Source organism: Callithrix jacchus, chromosome 6, assembly GCF_049354715.1.
Source record: "Callithrix jacchus isolate 240 chromosome 6, calJac240_pri, whole genome shotgun sequence".
NCBI classification, from domain to species: Eukaryota; Metazoa; Chordata; class Mammalia; order Primates; family Cebidae; genus Callithrix; species Callithrix jacchus.
The window spans coordinates 159,671,486-159,690,389 of NC_133507.1; the positions used below are offsets into that span (position 1 = coordinate 159,671,486).

At 44.9% G+C, this 18,904-nt stretch overlaps 1 protein-coding gene across 18 annotated transcripts in view; it reads left to right on the forward strand.

Moving 5' to 3' along the window:
• TRAF3IP1 (TRAF3 interacting protein 1) overlaps positions 1-18,904 on the forward strand; it is a 74,914-nt gene that overhangs the window by 27,978 nt on the left and 28,032 nt on the right. For all 18 annotated transcript variants that reach the window (XR_013519172.1, XR_013519173.1, XR_013519174.1 and 15 more), the window contains 3 exons: positions 4,708-4,831; positions 5,053-5,086; positions 7,399-7,475. Coding sequence is in view for 14 of the 18 variants with exons in the window: in XM_078328913.1 (XP_078185039.1) it covers positions 4,708-4,831; positions 5,053-5,086; positions 7,399-7,475 (235 nt within the window). In the remaining 4 variants the exon portion in view is untranslated. The remainder of the gene's footprint in view (positions 1-4,707; positions 4,832-5,052; positions 5,087-7,398; positions 7,476-18,904) is intronic.

Here is an 18,904-nt window from a genome sequence, read left to right on the forward strand (position 1 = left end):
GTCTGAAAGTGTGGCGTCCTCTAGTTCTCCGCGCCTTCCCTGAGAGCTGCAATCCCGGGATGTTAGCGATCGGCCATCTTGGATCGTTCTCCCGTATATCTTTAGATATACCTTTAGATTTTGTCTGTATATTTTGAATGGGGGATTTAGTCGATTTAAATTTAGGGTTACTGCCATTTGATATTAACTGGCTATTTTATCCTTTCGTTGATGTAAATTCTTCTTTATGTTAATGCTCTTTACTTTTTGGTGTATTTTTAGAAAGGGTCATACTGGTTGTTCCTTTCTGTGTATAGTGCTTCTTTTAGAAGTCCTTGTAAAGCAGGCCTGGTGGTAATAAAATCTCTAAGTACTTGCTTGTTCCTAAAAGATTTTATTTTTCCTTCAATTGTAAAGCTTAAATTGGCAGGATATGAAATTCTGGGCTGAAAGTTCTGACTTTAAGTGTATTGAATATTGGCCCCCACTCTCTTCTAGCTTGTAGGGTTTCTGTTGAGAGATCTGCTGTAAGCCTAATAGGCTTCCCTTTGTGGGTAACCTGATCTTTCCCTCTGGCTGCCCTTAATATTTTCTCCTTCGTTTCGATCCTGGTGAATCTAACGATTATGTGCCTTGGGGTTGGTCTTCTTGAGGAATATCTTTGTGGTATTCTCTGTATTGCCTGGGGTTGAATAGTGTCCTGCTTTGCTAAGTTGGGAAAATTTTCCTGGATAATGTCCTGAAAAGTATTTTCCAGCTTGACTTCATTCTCTCCATCACATTCAGGTACACCAATCAAACGTATATTAGGTCTTTTCACATAGACCCATATTTCTTGGAGACTTTGCTCATTCCTTTTTATCCTTTTTTCTCTATTCTTGTCTTGTCGTTTTATTTCATTAAGTTGGTCTTCGACCTCTGATATCCTTTCTTCTGCTTGATCCATTCGGCTATTTAAGCTTGTACATATTTCAGTAAGTTCTCGTGTTGTATTTTTCAACTCCATAAGTTCATTTGTATTCCTCTCTATATTGTCTATTCTTTTCAGCATTTCATCTAACCTTTTTTCAAAGTTCTTAGTTTCTTTACATTGGGTTAGAACAAGTTCCTTTAACTCCCAGAAGTTTCTTATCATCCACCTTTTAAAGCCTACTTCAGATAATGGAACACAGTCCTTTTCCATCAGGGCTTGTTCGGTTGCTGATGAGTCCTTTTCCATCAGGGCTTGTTCCATTGCTGATGGGTTCTGATTTTGAGTATACTCGGCCTTCTTAGGCTGTTTTTTTCCCTTCATTGTAGATGAACCGCCTTTCTAATTAGGTTTCTGAGTCGACGTCCGACTTATTGATTCCCAGTGCTGGGATCCGAGCAACCCACTGTGGCGGCCTAAATAGCAGCGATAAGACTGATGGTGCTCTTCTGCCCGGGAATCTCTGGTCTGTCTTCCCTCTTGAGTCCGCAACAAGCGGCTCTGACTTCCCGGAGCTCCAAACTCCTTTCAGTAGGGGAAGTGGTCCCGTTTGCTCTGCTTGAAGAGCTGCTGCGCCAAGGCACGGGCAAAACCGCCGCGGCAGCCACGAGAGTCACGCTGGCGACCCGTGGGGCTCCTCCACTGGGAATCGGCTGATCCGTAAGTGACGAAAATTCGTCTAAAAGTTTGGCATCGTCTCATTCTCTGAGCTTTCACTGGGAGCTACAATCCCAAGCTGTTAGTGATCGGCCATCCTTGGATCTGAATCCGGAGCAGATTCTTAAGGTGACTCTCTGCTGCATATTTTTCTCATGAGCCGTAAGAGAGTCTGGGGGAAGAGGGGTGTCGGAGGGAAGAGGGGCTGGGTGAAATCCCTGGCACAAGACTTGGCTAGTGAGGAGACTGGAGCAGAGCTTTTCCTCCAGGGTGAGCCCCCTCCGAGGACATTGGGCCTTGGTCTGGAGACATTTCCTAGTGTTCTGACGAGGCAGGGGGTTAGGGCAGGGCTGTTGCTGAACCCCTGCAATGCACAGGACGGTGCCTGGGTGGAGGCTGTGACTGAGAGCTGACTTCGGTGCATCTGGTGCACTTGGGTGTAAAGAGATAGGAGTTGGTGTGGCGGGGCCTGTTGTGCAGCCGTGGTCAGTTGCACAGTGCAGGCGTGGGGGCAAAGGCTGGATTAAAGAGGTTGCCCCATTGTCACAGTGCTCGGCTTGGCCGAGTAAGTGCACCAGAGAGAGGAGGGAAGGTGTCAGAGTATGTGGCAGTGCCACGGGTCGTGACTGATGTGGGATTTATGCCAGTGAGTGTGGGAGGACCCTTGGGGTGAAGGTCAGGAGGAGGTGAGGATTGAGAGACTGAGGGTGCCGGACTGTTGGAGTCGGGTCCTGGGGCCGTGAGCTGGAAAGATGGGTGGTGGTGGTAAAGGAGTGGGTTGCTTGGATTTGAGATTGGGGCTTTCTGTTAGTGGTAGTGACAGGGGTGACCCTGGGAGTAGGTGTCGAGTGCGGGAGGTGGGATCATTCTAGGAGGGTTCAGGGACCCAAGGCCAGATTTGGGAAAGATCATTTCTCAATACTTGAAATCACAAGTTAAGACAGGAGCAGTGTTGGCGAGAGTGGTGGGTCTGGGAGGACCGGGTGGGAACAGGGGTTGGCAGCTTATGGCAGCAATGATGGGGACGACAGTGACAAGATTTAAAGTTGGCAGTTTTTAGTGAGAATGATCTGGAAGACACAGCAAGCATAAGGAAATTACTGACCTTGCCTCTGGGCCTGTGACAAAAGGCCCGGGAGGAGCGGAGCTGCAGTTGAGGGGCTGTGGGGAAGCCGTGTCCTGGAGCAAGTTGGAATGGAGAAGAGCTGCCGATTAGGGCAGGCTCGGGAGGTGCAGGTGTTGGAGGGGTGGGATGTGGGCTCTGTGTCCTGGCCAGTGCCTCCTCCACACTCCTCTCCACCCAGTTCCCACCTTCTGGGCAAGTCAGCGTCCAACAGCCTGACCCTCCAGCCCCGGACCTTGCCCTCCCTCGTGGTGACAGCCTTCACCCAAGGGCTCTCTCATGCTCTCCAGGGCCACCCACTAGAACTGCCCCACCTGCAGCTGCTCCACTCCTCCTCACACAGACCACTGTCAGCTCATTTTGACCAAATGTGAGCCCCAGACCCACCCACTCTATGGGCTTCCTGATGGCCCCTCCTGCCTTTGTTTCCTCCCTATGCACTCATGCTTGACCCAGTCCCCTAACTGCCCTGCCCGTTATCACGCTGCTGCCTTCACCCAAGGAGTGCGAGAGATGAGGAGACAGGAGCTCGGGCTTCCTTTGGTGCTGAGTGCGAGAGATGAGGAGACGGGAGCTCGGGCATCCTTTGGTGCTGACAGAGCAGCAGGTACAAGGTGAGGCTGGTTCCGGAGGAGCCACACAGATGGTTGTTGAATGGACCACAGTGGTGCTTATTGCCCTGGTTCACAAACCTCAGGGCAGGGGCCATGCTGGGGTCCCCACTGTGGCCCACATCCCACCCCCCAAACACCTGCACCCTCGTGCCTGCCCTGATTGGCAGTCCCTCTCTGTCCCACCATGCTCTCCAGGACACGGCTTCCCCACAGCCCTCACCCAGGGAGTGCGAGAGATGAGGAGACGGGAGCTCAGGCCGCTCCTCCCACGAGCCTCTTGTCACAGGCCCTCTTGTCTCAAGGACCCCATTGAGGAAGTTGAAGATGTTTGCGGCAGTCGGTGTTATTTTAAGAGCTTGTTCCCACGTGTCTAGATTCTCTCTGGACCTTGTGCATGGCACTGAAGCAAGGAAGGGGTTGTGTGTGTGTGTGTGTGTGTGTGTGTGTGTGTGTGTGTGTGCGCATATGTGTATGCATGCATGCAGCAGTGTGATAACGGGCAGGGCAGTTAGGGGACTGGGTCAAGCATGAGTGCACAGGGAAGGAACAAAGGCGGGGGGGCCATCAGGAAGCCCGTAGAGTGAGTGGGTCTGGGGCTCACATTTGGTCAAAATGAGCTGACAGTGGTCTGCGTGAGGAGGAGTGGAGCAGCTACAGGTGGGGCAGTTCCAGTGGGTGGCCCTGGAGAGCATGAGAGAGCCCTTGGGTGAAGGCTGTCACCACGAGGGAGGACAAGGTCGGGGCTGGAGGGTCAGGCTGTTGGATGCTGACTTGCCCAGAAGGTGGGACCTGGGTGGAGAGGAGTGTGATGTGGACACAGGACGCAGGGCAGCCACCGTGACTAGGATTTGAATGAGGGGCCTCCAGCTGGCTGTGTGAAGAGAGGTCTGGGGGCAGCCCTGCCAGTGGGGACCCCAATGTGGCCCCTACCCTGAGGTTTGTGACCCAGGGCAATAAGCGCCTCCAGGTAGAAGGCAGCAGGTGAAGGGCTGGTGTCACTGAGCATGGTCAGGGCAGAGGTAGAGGCCCTGAGGGCCTTCCATCTAGTAGAGGGCAAGACGAGGCTTTGGGGGCGGGAGGCCAGGTGTGGACCAGGAGGCACACACACACAGGACAGCACAGGGACATGGGGAAGCTGGGTGGGGGTGGAGGGTGAGGCCCACAGGGACTCAGGCTTGGAGGGCTTACAGAGGACATTGCAAACAGTCCATCTGAGCTTCAGCAGGTCGCTTGAGATGCTGCTCTTCAGAGGGTTGGTGACCAGCGTCATCTCTGCTGACCTCTGACAGTTTCAAATGTCTGGGGTTGATGAAATGTGTGACTGATAAAGCGTTTCTAATTTAATCTGATTTCTTTTTATTTAGGTCAGGGAGTGGTAAAACCGTCTCAAATGTGATTACAGAGTCACACAACTCTGACAACGAAGAGGATGATCAGTTTGTGGTGGAAGCTGCCCCTCAGCTCTCTGAAATGTCAGAAATTGAAATGGTTAGTTAACCAAAATGTGGTGGTTTTTAATAATCATGTTTTGCCTACATCGAGATTAATACTGTAGCTTTTAGATTTATGTAGACAAAAATTTGCTGTAGTTTTTCAGTTAGTTTTCTACTTTCGTTAATTTTGTTGTTCCGTTTTTGAGATCCACAGCAGCATGATTTTTAGAATTCAGCAAGCCTAAATCTTCTTCTTCCCCTTCCTTTCCTGCTCAGGTAGCAGCAGTCGACCTAGAAGAGGAGAAGCATGGTGAGTCCTGGTGCAACTGTGCACGCGTGTCCGCACCCATGCACCTTCTCCCCGTGTGCTTGGAAAGGATCCAGTGCAAGGGACTGTTGTGTGCCAGGTTCTGGTCTGGGTCACAGTGGCGGGGTCACACCGGCGGGGTCACAGTGGCAGTACATAGGACCCCATCCTTAGAGGAGCGGGAGGGCACTGCCGGACGCTGCAAACTCCCTGGGAAGTGTCCTGCAGATGACGTCTTGTCTCATCTGTATGATTAGATTGTGGAAGTAGATGATCTCCGAGGCCCTTCCCAAGTCGAATTCTGGATGTTATTGTTGGTTTTCTAGCTGTTCAACTCAGTAGTGCAAACCCTGCTCCCTGCACCAGGGTTTGAGTATCCAGGAAGAGGATACTCCTCTGTGGAAGAGGCAGGCAGAATACTTTCCCTTTATTTCCCACAATATGACTTTGTTTCCTGGCACCCATCACAGGTGACTAATGAGGGATTATTGGTTTTGGGGTTTTTTTGGTATCTGTATGAATCTTTTTATTTTTTTGAGGCGAAGTCTCACTCTTGCCTAGGTTGGAGTGCCATGGTGTGATCTTGGCTCACTGCAATCTCTGCCTCCCAGGTTCAAGCGATTCTCATGCCTCAGCCTCACAGGTAGCTGGGACTACAGATGCCTGCCACCATGGCTGGGCAGTTTTTGTATTTTTAGTAGAGGCAGGGTTTCGCCACATTGGCCAGGGTGGTCTCAAACTCCTAACCTCAAGTGATCTACCTGGCTTGGCCTCCCAAATGCTGAGAATACAGGCGTGGGCCACTGTGCCCGGCCTAGTCACAGATTTTTAACATCGTGGATGTGTTTCATTTCAGCCCCTCTCAGTTTTTCTTAGTAATGTTCAGATTGCCCAGTATTTGACCAGAGGAGCCTGTTGGAGCTATTTTCTGGGGACCTTTAGACACATCCCACTACGGTTTGTGGCTTCCTTGTTTTCTCATACGACAAGGTGCCTCTGCCCCATGACCGCCTCATTTCTCCGAGGAAACTGGCCGCTTACTGCTCTGGGTGGGTTCTTGTTTCCAGGCATTTTCACTGCATAAAGCAGGAATATAGTTTTTTAAAATAAGAAAGTATATTCTGACTTGGTGCCGATATTTCCAATTCCAATTTAGGATTGTAGGGCTCTGCCTGCGTTCTGTGATTTTATATGTGCATTTCTTCCATGTCTTGCCAAAAAGCTTGGCTCCCAGCAACGGCAGCTGTCCCCATGCTTTACGATCCTTCACATGCTCACACAGCAGTTTTAGAACACCACCACTGTTCTTTAACAACGATAGGATTGCTGGAAACTATAGATTTTTTTTTTTTTTTGGTCGATGTGTCTGTCTCTTTGTTGGGTATGTCCTATTAGGGTTGTACAGTTAATTACTCTGTTTTAAAGTTATGAAACGTTTCTCTAGTGGCTCATGCTTGCCAATTGGTATCACTAAGTTTATTTCATTTTGCATTCAATCTTTAGGCATGAGTCTTTACCTTTTTAATGTAAGATAACTCACATGGTTTTAAGGTCAGCGGTACAAAACAAGGTATAATCAGAAAAGTGGGGCTTTGACCCCTGTCTCCTCCACCCTCTACTCTCCCTCTCCCTGGAGGTAACAGTGAAAAGTAGGGCTTATACTTACATTTGAAAAATAAATAAATAAGTGCATATGCATGTGCATGTGTATTTACTGATACCTACACTTGTTTCCATCTTGCTCTTCTTAACTTGGCAGTAGATGCAGGCATTCATTCCTCAGCAATGCAGAGAAACCTCCCCCATTCCTCTTCACAGCCGCACGGTCCTCCACCAAGTGCATGTACCTTTTTTATTCAGTCAGTCCCAGGCCGATGCCTGCCTGGGTGAAACACTTACTTCAAAACAATTTCCATAGGATTTTATCCCATGGGTAAATTCTGAAAGAAATGGAATATTCTTGCCCCAATATAAAAGAAGTATTAGAACTTAGAAGCAATTCATAATTCTTATTTCTGTTCATAATAGATGGCAATATTTTTGGCTCAATCCACATTCCTTTTTAATCTTTGAAAAGAGAAAATCTGTTTTATTTCTAAAGCTTTTTCTTTTCAAGGAGCTTATTTCCCTGAAACACTTTGAAATTTTATAATTCCTACCACCAGCTGTCATATCACTCTTGTATACTATCTCCTTGACAAACAGAGATGATTTGGAACTGTTTAAAAAGAGATAGGATAAAAACTTAGTGTTTTTCCCATCATCCCACCCATTTAGAATCAACTTTTAACGTAAAATCACTGATTTTTCAACAGGTGGACTTGTGAAAAAAATTTTGGAGACTAAGAAAGATTATGAGAAATTGCAGCAGTCACTCAAACCTGGGGAGAAGGTAACGAAATGATTTCTGTAAACACTGGCATTTTAGCAGTCTGTCTCATGGATTTACAGACTTTTAAACATTAGAAGCGTCTTTCAAAAATTACCATTATTAGTGATGTCCGTTTGCATATTTAAATGCTATTCCTGGCCAGGTGTGGTGGCTCACACCTTCAATCCCAGCACTTTGGCAGGCCAGGGCAGGTAGATTACTTGAGCCCAGAAGTTCAAGACAAGCCTGGGCAACATGGCGAAACCCTGTCTTTGCAAAAAATACAAAAACTAGCCGGGTGTGGTGGTGCATGCCTGTAGTCCCAGCTACCTGTGGGGCTGAGGCAGGAGAATCTCTTGAACCTGAGAGATGGAGGTTGTAGTGAGCTGAGATTGCGCCACTGCACTCCAGCCTGGGTGACGGAGTGAGACCCTGCCTCAGAAAGAAAAAAAATAATAATTCCTTTCTGCTCCCAGTTGGGAGGATATAAAGTGTGGGACTCTCTGTGTGGGGCTGCTTCCCTGGCCTGGTATACAGCCCCGTCTTGGGAGGCGGCAGTGGCTTGCTTGGGAAGCTGAGGAGCCAAGAGCCAAAGGCCTGTTGAGCTCTGACTTCCTGACTCTCCCCTTCCAGCCTTTTGCCCATCCCTTCTCCCAGGTTCTGTTTGCAGACCGAGAGCCTGGCTGCCTGGCCCTGGCTGATTGCAAAGTAAAAGGCTGCACAGTGTTTTTAAGGCTGGGTTTTAAATGTGTGTTCTATTATACCTGGCTCCCTGCAGTCCTCCTTACACATGTGTGATGTGATTTTGTTGGGACCTGTGGCCTCTTGCCAGCCACTGCCCTTTCCTTGGGCACAAGGCCATGGGGGCGAGCACCTGTGTGCCAGAGGGGTGTGCCTCAAATGCCACAGGCAGGTATCACTTACAGTCACTTTAAAGACGAAGAATATATTGTTTTCTTTTAAACAGGAGTTTTTTGGATAGTTAGCCTAATCACTCAACAGTTTTAAAAAGTTTTATATATGGGGGTGTATGCACACACACATGCACACATATATGTATTTTTCTGCAGCTGAATTAATGGTGGTTTTAGATAATTCTGCTTAACATGTCCTAGTTTGTCATGAAGCTAGGGCTCGAAATAGCCAATGAGAACTGTACAGTTGAGACTAACAGTAGAGGGAGCCCTTTTAACAATAATAACTGGGAATGTTGTCGGAGGAGGCTTTGCTGACATTACCAGTTTGCCTTGCTGAGAGGAGAAATGCCTTCTACAGCCTGTTTTCTGTTGAATGTTAATACACCATAGTCCTTTCCATATGCATGAGGGGTGGTCCTGGTGTCCCTGGTGGTGATTCTGAGACCCAGTCAAAAACCTTGAATGTGTTCCTCCAGGCTCCTAGTGGAGGTCACCGTTGAAGCGTCCATTGGTTTAAATTTTATAGCTATGATGTTTATGCAGAGCATATCAGGATTGTGCTTCCAGGTGTCCTCGGAAGAGTAAATTATTTCATATCGATAAATCTTTTGGCTTCAGAAGATAAAAGGAAAAATGTCTTTTTTTGGTGAACATCACTGCTTTGAAAAAGAGTAGTTAGTGAGTACTTCAAAGTCAGGGGTGATGTATGTTACAGTTAGGTAGGGGAGAATCAGCAAGCGTCTTTAGGATATTGGTAAACATCAGACTTTAACTTGTTGGTCTTCTTAAAACATTTTTGTTACCTTTATTTTTTTGAGACCGAGTCTTGCTCTGTCGCCAGGCTGGAGTGCAGTGGTGCAATCGCAGCTCACTGCAACCTCCACCTCCTGGGTTTAAGCACTTCTGCCTCAGCCTCCCAAGTAGCTGGGACTATAGGCATGCGCCACCACGCCCAGCTAATTTTTGTATTTTAGTAGAGACGGGGTTTCACCATGTTGGCCAGGTTGGTCTTGATCTGACCTCGTGATCCACCTGCCTTGGACTCCCCAAGTGCTAGGATTACAGGCATGAACCACCATGCCTGGACAGCTACTTTTTTTTTTTTTTTTTAATGAATTAAAATGTGGCCAGGCGTGGTGGCTTATACCTGTAATCCCAGCATTTTTAGAAGCCAAGGTGGGCGGATCGCCTGAGGCCGTGAGTTTGAGATCAGCCTGGCCAACATGGCCAAACCCCCCTCTGCTAAAAATACAAAAATGAGCTGGGCGTAGTGGTGCACACTTGTAGTCTCAGCTACTCAGGAGGCCGAAGCGTAAGAATTGCTGGGTCCCAGGAGGCAGTGCTTGCATTAAGTGGTGACTGCGCCACTGCACTCCCGCCTGGATGACAGAGCAAGGCTGTCTTAAAAAGAAAACATGGAGGAAGAGCCAAAGTCCTTTGTTCCCCTGCCCCAGGCCCGTTCCTCTGAGAGCAGTCCCTAGGATGAACTTGGTGTGTATCTCTACTTTGCACGTACATCGTGAAATTTTGTGAGTTTCTAATGTCATCTTATTGTTGATCTGTTAGGCAGGTTGCTTTCAAGAGCCAGTGTCTCTTCCAGCAAGAATCAGGCCACTTTCTGTGAAGGACCAGATAGTAAATAGTTTAGGTTTTTTGAACCAGATGGTCTCTGTTGCAGCTGTTGAACTCTGCCAACGTAGCATGAATGCAGCATTAGACAATGTAAATGCACGTGTGCGGCTGTACGCAATAAAACACACTTTACAAAAACAAGGTCTAGGCTGTGGGCTGCGGTTTACTGATCTCAGCGTTGGGGGCTATGCCCAGGCTTAGAAGTGCTGTGCCAGGAAGTACGCAGATCTTCAGTTCCAGCAGATAGGCCACTCCTCAAAGTGGCTGTACCAGTGTATTCTCCCAGTAGAACGACTGTCTGTTTCCAAACAGCGTGCCAGCCACAGTCAAGACAGTCAACATGCTCATCCCCCTCCAGTGTGAAGTGCACTTGGTGAGCCCACCCTCCAGCCCATCTCCGTGTTCCCCTTTCCCCATGCCCCATCCCCCAGCAGCCACTCGTCTGCCCTGAATCGCTGTGCTTTCTAGTTTGCATTTCCAAGATTTGTGTTTAAGTGGAATCATATGATGTGCACTCTTTTGAGTTCTTTTTTTTTCCAGTATGGCTGTTTTTACTCAGCGTAATTATTCTGAGATTTATCCATGTTGTTACAGCATGTATCCATAGTTTATTCCTTTTTATGGCTAAGTAGTATTCCGTTGTATGGATATACCACAGTGTGTCCATCCGTTTATCAGTGGATGAACATTTCAGTTGTTTCTAGTGTGGACTGTTAAAAATAAAGCTGCTGTGAACATTCACGTTCAAGCCTTTGTGTCAACAGATGCTTTCGTTACGTTGTGTCGATACAGCAGCACCCTTCTTATTTGCAGGGCATGTGTTCCAAGACCCCTAGTGGATGCCTGAGGCTGTGGATAGTCCCAAACCCTGTATAGACCATGTTTTTTTCATGATGCATTCTGATGATAAAGTTTAATTTATGAATTAGGTTCGGTAAGAGATTGACATAGCTGATATTAAACAGAACCATTTCAACAATATGTCAGCATCACTCTTTTGTACTTTGGGGCCACAGTTAAATAAAATAAGGGTTGCTTTACCACAAGCACTGGGATATTGCCACGGTCTAGACCATCTGATAACTGAGAGGGCTGCTAAGTAACCAACAGGCAGGTAGTGTGTACAGTATGTATATATACTGGGCGAAGGGGTGATTTATGTCCGGGTAGAACTGTGCAAGATTTATCACACTGCTCAGAATGGCATGCAGTTTAAAACTTACAAATGAATTGTTTATTTCTGGGATTTTTCATTTAATATTTTCAGACTACAGGTAGCTGAAACTGCAGGAAGTGAAACTGTGGATAGGGATCAGGACTGTTGTACCTAGGAGTGGGGCTGCTGAGGCATGTGGTAAATATGTGCTTTTTAAAAAACTGCCAGACTGTAGTTTTTTAAACCCCCAAAGGGCTGGGTGCTGTGGCTCACACCTGTAATCCCAGCCCTTTCGGAAGCCGAAGTGTGAGAATTACTTGATTAAGACCAGCCTGTACAACATAGAGACCCTGTCTCTACAAAGAAACAAAACATTAATTGCCAAACCGTGTTGCAAAGTGGTTGTATCATTTTGCATTACTACCAGCAGTGTGTAAGAGTTCCAGTTCCTTCACATCCTCATCAGCACTAGATATGGTTAAACTTTGACATTTTTCATGGTTGTAATTTGCAATTTTTTTTGAGATGGAGTCTCACTCTGTTGCCAGGCTGGAGTGTAGTGGCGCCATCTCAGCTCAATGCAACCTCTGCCTCCCAGGTTCCAGCGATTCTCCTGCCTCAGCCTCCTGAGTAACTATGACTACAGGTGCCCACCACCATGCCCAGCTAATTTTTGTATTTTTAGTAGAGGCGGGGTTTCACCATGTTGGTCAGGATGGTCTTGATCTCTTGACCTTGTGATCCACCTGCCTTGGCCTCCCAAAGTGCTGGGATTATCGGTGTGAGTCAATGAGCCTGGCCAACAATTTGCATTTTCTTAATGGCTGCTGATGTTCAATATCTATCCTGTGGTTGTATATATAACACATAATGGCACCTAAGCCCTGTGTCTCATGTGTTGTAAATATTTTTCCAGTCTGTCACTTGTCTGACTTTGCCTTCTTATTTAAAAAACATTATTTATTTATTTATTTAGTTTTTGAGACACAGTCAGGAGTGCAGTGGTAGGGATCTCAGTTCACTGCATCCTCTGCCTCCCAGGCTCAAGTGATCTTCCCACCTCAGCCTCCCAAGTAGCTGGGATTGCAGGCTCATGCTACCACACCTGGCTAAGTTTTGTATTTTTTGTAGTGGGATTTTGCCATGTTATTTAGGCTGGTCTTGGTCTCCTACGCTCAAGTGATTCTACCTTGGCTTCCCAGAGTGAGCCACTGCACCTGGCCAGACTAGTGTATTTTGATACAAAATTTAAATAGCCTTTGTCTTTTTGTTTTGACCAAGAGTTTAAGGTGCAGTTATACTTCATTTTTTATTTTGCCTGAAAAACCTGTCCTATGCTGGTTGTAACGGTAGTCTCTAGTGTTCTTGTATAAGTTTTCTTTTTCACGTCTACATCTCTGCTTGGTCTGGAAGTGTGGTTTTCTGCTGTGTGCTAGCCATCCTAGGCTTCCTTACCCCTGCCTTTGTTCCCCCCACCTCTAGGGATCCCAGGTGTCCCGTGCTTCCGGGCTCCGCTGTGTCTCTCCATGTTTCAGCACTATTGTTTTCTGTCTGGGAAGGCCTTCTTAAATGCTCCTCCACTCCCCGGGTTGTCTTGGCTATGATTAATATAGTTTATGGCTTAATATAGTTGTAGGATCAGTTTGTGTGGTTCTGTGAAAAATCCTATTTTGTGATTTTGACTGGACTTGTATTGATCTTCTCTTGACTTGGTTTTTCCCGGTAACTCCCACTTTATTGCCTTGACTGTCTTTTTGGCAAAATCCTTTAAATAATTGTTTATCTTTTGCTGTCTACAATCCACCTCTTCCCACTCTCTCCTAACCCCATTCCAGGGAGGCCACTGGCCCTGCTGTTTCGTCCATCCTAATTGCCCTCTGCAGGGTCACCTGACCTTTCCGTTGTCTGCCGGTTATGTCTTGTCCAGCGACAGCATTTGATGCTGTTGGCCACTCCTCCAGGACAGCGCTGTCCTCTGGCGCCCCTTCTGCAGGCCAGTCCCCCTTCTCTCTCTCCTTTGCCGGTTCCTCCTCTTTCACTCTTTTCTTAGTGTCACCGTCTCACTGTTATTAGCTGTCCCCTCAAACTGATTGTTTTCTTAACCAAGTCAGATTCTTTAGTGGTTATGTTCTATCTTTTCTGCTTTTTCTTGTTTATTTTGGTAATTAATGTTTGAATCAGTTAGGTTTAGATTTACCTGCAAGCAAAAGAAATCCAAAACGTTAGTGGCTTAAATGAGGTATAAAGTGTTTTATCTCATGGGTCAGTCTGGAGGTGGCTGTCCAGGTGGCAGTGACCCCAGTGCCTTCCGCCTCATTCCTCCATAGCATGATGTGACCTCCTTTCCTCAGGGCGCCTCACAGGCCAGCAGAGCTTCAGCTTCCAGCCAGCAAGAGGGAGAAAAGAGAGAAAGGAGAAGGCCTGCTCTCCTCCCTCAGGATATTTACTGGAAGTTGTGCCCCACTTCCACTTACATTATGTTGGCCAGAACTTTGTCATAGAGGAGACCATGAAGTGAAATCTCTATTTTAGGCATCCATTTACATAGCCAGAAATCAGGAATTCCATTATCACAAACTAGAATGTGTCAGATTTTCTCAGTGCCTGCCATGCTCAGAAAATGGTAATGCTTGCAAGGCACATGGGTAAGTGGAAGAGGCTGCCTCCCTGGCTAGAGGCCGAGGGTTCCTGGACCAAGCACATGTCTCACATGTGGGCCGCACACGGTGGCCAGAAGCTTTGCCAAAGCAGAGATCAGGCACAGGGTCGACCAGCTGTCTCTTCTACAGTGTTTCTCTAGGAAATTGTTTATTTCATTCATGTCTTACAGTCATGGCATAAAGATGTTTTTGAAGCATCCTTTATGATTTAAAAAATATCTATACTTAGTTTTTCTTTTCTTCCCAAAATTTTGTCTTTTTATTTCTTGTGAGACTTTGAAAAACACTATGAAAACAGACACTTTCTAGCAAAGAATCAGCTTTCAGTTTTATAGATAATTCACTTTTGTTTTATAAATTTCTACTCATTGTTTTTCCTTTCAATTTCTGTGGACATCGACTTTTCCTAGCTGCTTGAATAAAACACATAGCTCATTTAATTTTAGTCTTTGTCATTTTAAACCTACACATATTTAAGATTGTACATCTCCTTTTAAGCATGCTTTATCCTTGACTTCTAAATTCCTTGAATATTAAATTTGATAATGAATATTACAGAGTCCTTGATTTTTAATGTGAAGTGCTTTGTTACGATTTTAACATATGGGCAAGCTGGGATTTGTTTTTTAGTTTTTTACACATGAAGATTTTTAAAACTTTTTAAGGATAATATCTAATATAATGCAATTGATTATTTGGAATTGATGAGACTTTATTGTGGCCTAGTGGGTAGTCGGGTGTAAGTGTTTCAAAGTGTTTGCTTGTAAAGCTGCCTACTTCTGTACGTACTTCCGGTCCAGGCTTCCACGTAGCCTTGTTGATTTCACAGAGAGGCAAATGCAGGAATGTATCCTCAAAGCATGTATGCTGAATCTATCTTCATTGTTAATTTATACATATTACCATAGTAGTTGCTTTTTTTCTCTCTGTCTTATTAAAAAATTCAAAGCAGGTGTTTTCTCTGCTTTTCACATAAGTTGTGCTGTGCCCTTCCTTAGTCTTGATACTTTTTATTTTTTTTGGAGGAATATTTTCAATGCTAAAGGAATACGTATTTGTAATCTGGGCCTCTCTCCAGCCTGTCTTTGAAGTTGCATTGGAAGAAAAGCCATTTCTTATTGTACTAATGGACTTGAATAATACGTTATAGAATAAATATGTGAGTCAGATTGCTTTAAGCGTTTTCTTCATTATCCTCACTTTCGCTCTCTCTTCAAGAGGAAGTGTAAACTTTGCTAATAGTAAGATCTTAGCTCCTGCCAGCAGTTTTTTCTTTCTTCAGGTTTATGAGTAAGTTTTTGTAAAACCACCAGGAGAACTATTTTAATACAGTGTTTCTTATGCTTCCTAAAGCTTTATATATGAAGATGCTTTATGCTCATGGCCAGCGGTTTCAAAGACTGGACACTCACTTTAAAGTAAATATTTCTTACTCCTGAGTTTTCAATCTCCTTTTACGTGATCCTCCCTTAGTTTTTGTTTTTTATTTTATATGTAATTATTAGTATGAATTTTAGATCCTTTTCATTTAAATTTATTATTTTAAAATAACTCCATTAGAGTACCTCTTTTTTGTATATTCCCTTCTCTCTTAGTCCGTTTAGTTTTTGTGACTGCTCCCTTTACTTTCTCAATCGTGTAAACTGCCACTTGTTGTGGGACTGCTAGAGGTCAGGCCCACATCGTCTCCTGGTGAGCACGTGCATGTATTGAATTTGACCTGCATGTGCGTTTTTTGTTGCCATTCTGAAAGGAAGTTGTCATAACCAAACAAATACTGGTAGAAATAACGGATGACTGTCTTAAAGAGGCATTTATTTCAGAATATAAGAACTTCTTGTATCTTGAAATGCCTCTTTATGGATACAGTGACCTTGTCATGAACAAGTTATGTTTGAACTAAAATCAGTAGCAAATACTATTTAGCTGAATTGCTGATGAAAGCTAGGGATTTGAGTCTTAAATTATTTCACTTTGGCGATTGGAATACATCTTCAGATCTCTTTTTTTGGTAGGTAGATGGTGCAATTTCATCACAAATACTGTAACTCTTTCAGAAAAATGCTGTTCAGAATCTCTCCTTACCTGAAGTTCTACACCTGACAACAGTATTTTTAGTTTGGATGTTTGTAGTCCTAGTATTACTAGATTTGTCCTTTGCTAGGAATATTGTTTCCATTGAAATTGTTAAGGAAATAAAAATGGGCCGGGCGTGGTGGCTCATGTCTGTAACCCCAGCATTTGGGAGGCCAAGGCAAGCAGATCACTTGAGCTTAGGAGTTGCAGACCAGTCTGGACAACATAATGAGACACTGTCTCGACAAAAATTAAAAGCCATCCGACATGGAGTGGTGCATACCTCTGTTTCCAACTACCTGGGAGACAAGGCAGAAGGATGGCTGAGCCCAGAAGTTGGAGGCTGCAGTGAGCTGAGCTTGTGCAGCTGCACTCCAGCCTGGGTGATAAGAGTGAGACCTGTCTCAAAATAAAAGAAAATAAAAACACAGTAGTTAAATTGGGAGCTACTGAAATGGATTCTAATCATGAAAGGTGTTTTGTTTCTTAGAGGTTTTGTTTTTGTTTTTAAGGAGCTAGGGTGATGGTTTATATTCCCAAGTACAGTCTCGGAATGCAGCGTCTTCCAGTATGCCAGCTGGGGTTTTAAGTTTCTGATATAAAATTTGTTGCCATATTATCTCATGAAAAGTCAGATGCCAACTATATAACTTAAAATATTTGTAAACATATGCCCTGGATGTATTACAGATCACAAGAGTGGCTTGGGAGCCATTAGAATATTACATGTATATGAACTTTATAAAGATAATTAGGAGGAGATAGGCCTTCTCTCTGTAGACAAAGAAAGTTCATGATAAGGATACAGTATGAGTTCTTTGAAAACAAAAATAGATATGTAAATGACCTAAGAAAACTGTAGTATAAAAATGTGTTTAGTTATATTGTCACCAACATTTCCAAATTGAAATGGTCATTGTCTTCTGGTTCTTGATTACTCAGCGAATAATATAGTCAATAAAGATTTTATTTTTACTCAAAATGTCACTGAAATTCATATTATGTCCTCAAGTTTTTAGATTTTGTCAGGTTATTTCTGGTCTTAATTTCACCCCTACTCTTTTCTGTGCTTTGCATAAAAAATGTTTACAGTTGATTGGTTTTGACAGGCTGCCTTGGATGTCAGTTCAGTTTCTGAGTAGTGTAGACCCTGGTGTTTAAATACACGCACTATGACACATTAATGGACATGTGAGGAAATGATGTTATCTTAGCCCCAGGATGAAAATTGGTGGATAAGGATTAGAATTCAATAGAATTTAGTCAAACTGACTGCTAAAGAATGCTGCAGCTCAGTGGAGAGAGGTGTAGTAGGCATCTGGAGAGCAGTAAGTGGAGAAATCAAAGGAGCTGCGGCACAAGCTATGGAAGCCTCAGCCGCCCTGCAGCAGAAGACTGAGGATGAGGAGCTCACTAGTTTGAAGAGGTGTGAAGACTTGAGAAGGTACCCAGTGAGACATCATGGAGTCGTTAAAATCTGTTAGCTATTAGGCCTTCAAAGGAATGGTTTAGAAACGACCTAGCTGACCTAGTAGGCCTGGGCCTTTGGTGTGCGCCTGGTACGGGCTGGGGTCCCCTTAGCATGTCGTGGTGGCTGTGACAGGTCTTGCTCCTCGGGGGACTGACTGAGCTTTCCCAGAGAGACTGTGGGACACCGGAGACTGCAGTGGGACCCAGAGCCTGCACCACTGAGCCCTCTCTGTGCTGGGCTTCCCTTGCATGGCCGCCCACACCCTCACCACAGCTCACTGCTAAGGAAATTGAGGCTTAGGAGAGTCTGAGTCCCTTGCCCAGGGCCTTGCACTCCAGAGCCTGGATCCAAAAGCACAGGTTCTTAGCACGGGAGGGAGCAGCACTTGTGGCTCCAGTGTGCTGCTCCTCTACTCAGTGCGGGTTGGGTGTACTGAGCTGCTTTTGGCTTTATTTGGAGCAACTTATTTCCAGCATTGTTTTAATCCTGAAATTTTGTATTTCTTCAGCTTCCTTTTGGAAAAAAAAAAAGAAATGTATTTTTAAAAAAGTCTTAGTTATTTTTGTCCTTTCCAAACATACTCACTTGTGTTCACTGTTTTGAGAAACACGTGTGTTTTCCTAGTTCTCATCTGTTATTCCTTGCTGTCTGTTCCTGACCTGAAAAGCAGCTTCCAGTGAAGAGCTATCGCTAGAGGAACAGGACTTGGCTGAATGAATTAGGTTTTATTGAGTTTTTAATTTAATGTGGGTAAAACAGGCTCAGGAGGGCTGAAATGGACGAAACAATGGCACAACTTTATTACTTTTCTCTGGGTGTGGATTATAGGGGATATTTTAGAGTAAAGAAAAACTAAAATTCTTGGCATTAAAATGCTTAGATTTCCTATTTATAGCAGTGATGCATATATGATTTTTCCTATTGAAATATTATTAAAGTTTCCTGATTGAATTCTCCATATGGTTTCTTCCTGCCAGTAGACTTCCTCCATCCCCAGATGTGATCCCGTTTAGACTAATAAAGCCTCTTGATAATACTTATAATACTTGTTGCGGAGACCAGGACTGACACCCACTTTGTGAAGAGCTTGTACTTTATCAGGCTTTGCTCTATGTAAGTTTTATATTTTCAGGAATATTCTTAAATCTCTTAAAGGAAAAAAAATGAAAACAAAGTAGAAATACATTTATTTTAGACATTGTTAATAATTTTTTTTTGAGACGGAGTTTCGCTCTTTTCACCCAGGCTCTCTGCAACCTCTGCCTCCCAGGTTCAAGCGATTCTTCTGCCTCGGCCTCCCGAGTAGCTGAGATTACAGGCGCCTGCCACCATGCCTGGGTATTTTTTTGTATTTGTAGTAGAGACAGGGATTTACCATGTTGGCCAGGCTGGTCTCAAACTCCTGACCTCAGGTGATCCACCCACCTCAAGCCTCCCAAAGTACTGGTATTACAGGCATGAGCCACTGAGCCTGGTCAGTAATAAATAATTTGTAAGTAAAATACACTGTATCTTAATACTCTTACATGGCATACCAT